This window comes from Alosa pseudoharengus, unplaced genomic scaffold (genome assembly GCF_046254945.1).
Source record: "Alosa pseudoharengus isolate Yale_2024_CS ecotype anadromous, Long Island Sound unplaced genomic scaffold, YU_APseudo_1.1 YU_APseudo_1.1_scf_16, whole genome shotgun sequence".
NCBI lineage: Eukaryota > Metazoa > Chordata > Actinopteri > Clupeiformes > Clupeidae > Alosa > Alosa pseudoharengus.
In genome coordinates this window covers 20,466,768-20,471,767 of record NW_027468630.1, presented here as the reverse complement: position 1 = coordinate 20,471,767, position 5,000 = coordinate 20,466,768, and the positions used below count along the sequence as shown (strand labels likewise).

The 5,000-nt window shown below is 39.8% G+C and overlaps 1 protein-coding gene across 1 annotated transcript in view; it reads left to right on the top strand.

Moving 5' to 3' along the window:
* slit3 (slit homolog 3 (Drosophila)) overlaps positions 1 to 5,000 on the top strand; it is a 207,812-nt gene that overhangs the window by 172,299 nt on the left and 30,513 nt on the right. Inside the window, exons 22-25 of the mRNA XM_076287393.1 lie at positions 261 to 332; positions 1,853 to 1,924; positions 2,637 to 2,708; positions 4,903 to 5,000. The exon at positions 4,903 to 5,000 is cut by the window's right edge and continues 66 nt beyond it. Coding sequence (XP_076143508.1) covers positions 261 to 332; positions 1,853 to 1,924; positions 2,637 to 2,708; positions 4,903 to 5,000 — 314 coding nt within the window. The remainder of the gene's footprint in view (positions 1 to 260; positions 333 to 1,852; positions 1,925 to 2,636; positions 2,709 to 4,902) is intronic.

Genomic DNA, 5,000 nt, shown 5'->3' with positions numbered 1-5,000 from the left:
ACCAGCTCCCGCCAGAGAGTTTAGATGTGGCTACAGGTGTATAGTCATAACATTAGTCCTTGGCAGTCTTGGGCACATAAAAAAGATTATGTGAATTGAGAAAGGCCAAACATGAAATATTGTATTGTAACTGTTCTACAGTAATAGGTTGTCTGGACATTTTGAGGAGACACTTAACCTTAATGGGTATTTCATTTGAATTGTATGCTGAAATCATTGAAAATGACATTTGAATTTTGTTTTGTGTGTGTGTGTTACAGGGACCTGAGCAACAACAGCATTGGCTCTCTGGCCCCGATGACCTTCAGCAACATGACTCAGCTAGCCACCCTGTGAGTTACCATGACAACACCCTCGGCCGAAGGGGGCAATGCTCGTAAAAGTCTGTGTTTGGGTGAAACAAAGAGCAAGATAGATAGATAGATAGATAGATAGATAGATAGATAGATAGATAGATAGATAGACAAACTCTGTTGTACCTATCTGAACATAGAGATGTGTTAAAAACAATACAAGTTGTGTTATTTTCAACACATTCGTTTTATGAGTATAGATAGATAGATAAATAGATAGATAGATAGATAGTAGGGGTGTGAATCTCTCATGTAAAAGACGATACGATTCGCATCTAGATACATGGGCACGATTCGATACAAGAAAAGATACATGTTTATAAAAAACAATTCAGTACGATTCGATGCGATACGATTCGATGCAATTCGATGCAGTTCAAGAATGGAAAGCATTCTGAAAGATTTTTTATTATTTGCTCAAGGTGCACATTTATTTTATATTATCAATTATCATGGTCATGGTTGTCAATTAGGCAACAAAATGTGTGAATATGATTATCTAAACTGAGGTTTGTTTCATATACTGTATTGAAATGAAAAAAGAATAGTCTACATTTCAGTCAAGCACAGCAGCCAAATACAACATAAAAATACTTTATAGAGTTATATCTGATTGTTTTCATGTAGCCTTGTTGAGGTAAGACAATACCGAAATAAAATAAAACAGTGCTTAAGACACTCTTGGCCTTTTCTCATATAGGCCTAGCCTACCCTACAAGAATAAAATAGGCCTACAAATCAATGAACTCTCTGGGCTTATTTTGTTCCAACAGTAGACCTAATGCAGAAACCTAAAATGCCACAAGTCTGAGTGAATATGAACAAAATCATTGGCTAACAATTTATGCATCGTTTTAGCAGCAAGGGCCAAATTATTATTTAACATTAAGGAAATCCCTTCATCAAAGGTAATGCTACTCTACAGACTATCATTGCTGTTTAGGAATGCTATAAGTGCTTAATTTCGTGCTGGATTTCGAAAAACAAAAGCCGACCGAGTGCAAGTTGTCACATGGTTAAGTTGCAATAGATGTATGGGTAATGAGGTCATTTGACAACTTTGGGCAATGAATGTAACCAAAAACGAACTGCATTACCCACAATTCCGTGCCACGTGCAGTTTCAAAACCGGAAGTGGGATGAACGCACTGCTTGGAACGTAAATGAGTCTGAGCGAGCAGAAAAGGTTGTGCACCGATTCATAACAAGTAAATCGATATAACGACCGGTTCATTTCAGTTTTTTTCCGATACGGGGCTTCACGTATCGATGTAGCCGTATCTTACATGTTAAAAACGGATACCGATACGTATCGGTTAATCTTTACACCCCTAATAGATAGATAGGATGGGATGGGTTAGTTGGATGATGGATAGTTTATGGAAATGAGTATTTGTGAATGTGAGACAGCAAGAGGTCAGTTTGCCCAGGTCCTCACACTTTCTGCCCTAATGTTTCATGGATGACCACTCAGGGATGTTTTTTACTTTCCTACCCAGAATCCTTAGCTACAACCAGATTCGCTGCATTCCGCTACATTCCTTTGATGGTCTACGTTCACTGCGCCTGCTGTAAGTACCTCTGTCACCTTGCACACACACACACACACATACACACACACACACACACACACACACACATGCACACACACACACACACACACACACACATACACACTCACACACACACATACACACACACTCACAGACACACAAACAGACACACATGCACTCGCTATCTCTCTCACACACAGACACACACACACACACACACACACACACACACACACATATATATTCCAAGTGTGTGGTATGATGAATGACCTCCCTGCCTCTTAGAACACTGGCCCATCCATCTTGCTCTGTGCAGAGAAAATGGTAAAGCAGCTTCAACACACACACACACACACACTCACACACACACTAACACACGCACTCACACACACACACACACACATTGAACAGAAAAACAAGTCCAGCCTGATACAGCAGAGAGTGTTTGTATTAGCAGCAAACTGCTGAGACACAACCACAGTCATTGTCAGTATGTGTGTATATCTGTTTTTTTCTGTGCGTATGCTGTGTGGCTGACTGAAACACACACACACACACACACACACACACACAGACACAAACTTACACACACAGAGACACAAACTTACATTCACAAATGATCTGAAGGAGGAACCGTGTGTGTTTGATGTGCATAATACGAGAGTGTGTGTACAGTGACGTCTGTCACTGTGGTGTGTCTTTCATCCTCTCTCTCCTTTTGTTCTCTCAGAACTCTCCACGGCAACGACCTCTCCACCATTCCAGAAGGAGCTTTCAACCATCTAACTTCCCTCTCACATCTGTAAGTGTGTGTATGTGCGTGTGTGTGTGTGTGTGTGTGTGTGTGTGTGTGTGTGTGTGTGTGTGTGTGTGTGTGTGAGAGAGAGAGAGAGAGAGAGAGAGAGAGAGTGTGTGATCTGATGTTTATATCAAATGACATAATATATGGCATATAATATAGTGTAGATAGTTGCCAGTTGGTTAATGGGAGAAACAAGTTTACACATTATTACTGGCGGTTTATTAGAGCCTGTAAAGTGGCTATCCATGTTGCACATTGGTAATAAATAGTTAATATTTATGTGGATAAGCTATAGACCGTTTCAACCATAGACTGTATATATACAGTCTATGGTTTCAACAATAAAAACTAAAACAATGCTTGAACGTTCTATTTGGTTCCCAATCTACTTCCTCTGCATTAAGATAACATATGGAATGTTAAAACGGAAGCCTTGTGGGGCCAACTATGATGCTGATAATGGAACTCTCTTGAACAGGTCTATTAATGTTTTGCACCTACGTCATAATGTCATGTGACCGTTTGTTTACAACTAGAGTGGTAGGCAAGAATGGTAGGCAAGGCACTGCAGAGAGTGGTAGGCAAGCCTACAACAGTCGGGTTGCATAGGCTACACATAGTTACAAATAGCTTCAAAATTGAAATTTTAATATCAAATATTGACCAGGATGCCGACCACTTGTGTAGGCCCTAACGGTTGGTTTTACAATAAGAAGCAAAAAGGCGACGAACGACCGTTTAGCCTACCTATCCTCGTGGTTGTGGAGGATGATCGTTAACAGCTATGAAGTCTTTTACTCTCAAGATGGCCTAATGGTGTAGCCTACTGTCTACGAAGACGAAGGCTAAAATACAACTATCTACAGTCATCCAAAAATGAATTGCCAGAGATAGGCTATGAAGGGAAAAAGTGCAGCATTTTAAACATGGCAAGAATATGTTTACCGGAAAAGTTTGTTCTAATTTGTCTCGTGAAATTCGTGCTTGTGGACATCAATCACCTATCCTCTGTCCTTCTATTTCAAGTTATCATGAGTGTGATTTGATTATATAATCACAAAATAAATGAAAACAGAATAGGCTTATGTGCTATAGCCTACAGCTCAGTTAGGCTTACTCCCGTATGTCAAAATAAACTGATTTTTGAGCTGAACTTAACACAGCAACCTCAAACACCACTGTTAAAACCTAGGCTACTGCTTCAGTCATGTAAGAAATTGCCAGAAATTGCAGTTTATGAATTATCTTTACCCGTTTAATCAAGTCCACATGACTAAAATAACAGCATATTTAAAGGCTGAGCTAGCATAACAGCCTAATATAGCCGATGCTGCAATGAACTAGTAAAAAAGTTTCATACAATTAATGAACTTTATCACTCACATTCTGAGTTTTTCTGGGTGGTTATATATCCATGCAGATCGTCTTCGAATGAGTCATCGCTGTTATAGCCTATGTTATAATATGTTACAGGATTCATGACTTTAACGACATTAATGTTACATGATGCTGACTGACGCTGGCTATGTAGGCTACCGTTTTAACGTCTGCTGAGTCTACTGCCTACCAAAACCTGTCGCTGTTCAGTTCAAGTTAAATGATCAAATATTGTTTGATTTTGTCAACTTTCAGAGGGAAGACATGTTCCTTTCTGGCCAAATTTCATAGCTTCTAAGAAAGTCTATCGTCTTCGTGTAAACCGAGTTTTGAACAGAGAAAAAAAGTTAGGCTACCATAGGCTACATGCAGGTTCTCCCATAACGTTATCGATACAGATCAATGCACGAAATCAGGGCAATTTTAGCGAAATAACGTTCCTGTGACAGGCTATCAAATATTGAACAATGGGATAACGTTTCATCATCACCTTTATTGATGCCTGAAATGTTGACATTGCTGAAATACAGAGATGTAGCCTACTGAGAGGCAGCTGCAGACAACGATGTTCAATGGGTTCAACTTGTCCCTTGCCTACCAGGTGGATGTAAATAAAGCTATAGAACCTAGAATACGTCACATGAAAAACGTTAATAGGAAATATACAGCTAATGATTGACTTACTAACTCTTGTGGAACGTGTAAAGAGTAACAGTAATCCACTATGGTATGAGTTGTTGGGTAACAGATAGTTAATAGATTATTTACTAACTATTTGTAAAGTATGTCAATGGTCTGTGCTGTGTTGTGTGTGCAGGGCTCTGGGGGCCAACCCTCTGTACTGTGACTGTGAGCTGCGCTGGCTCTCCCAGTGGGTGAAGGCCGGTTTTAAGGAGCCCGGCATAGCCCGATGCA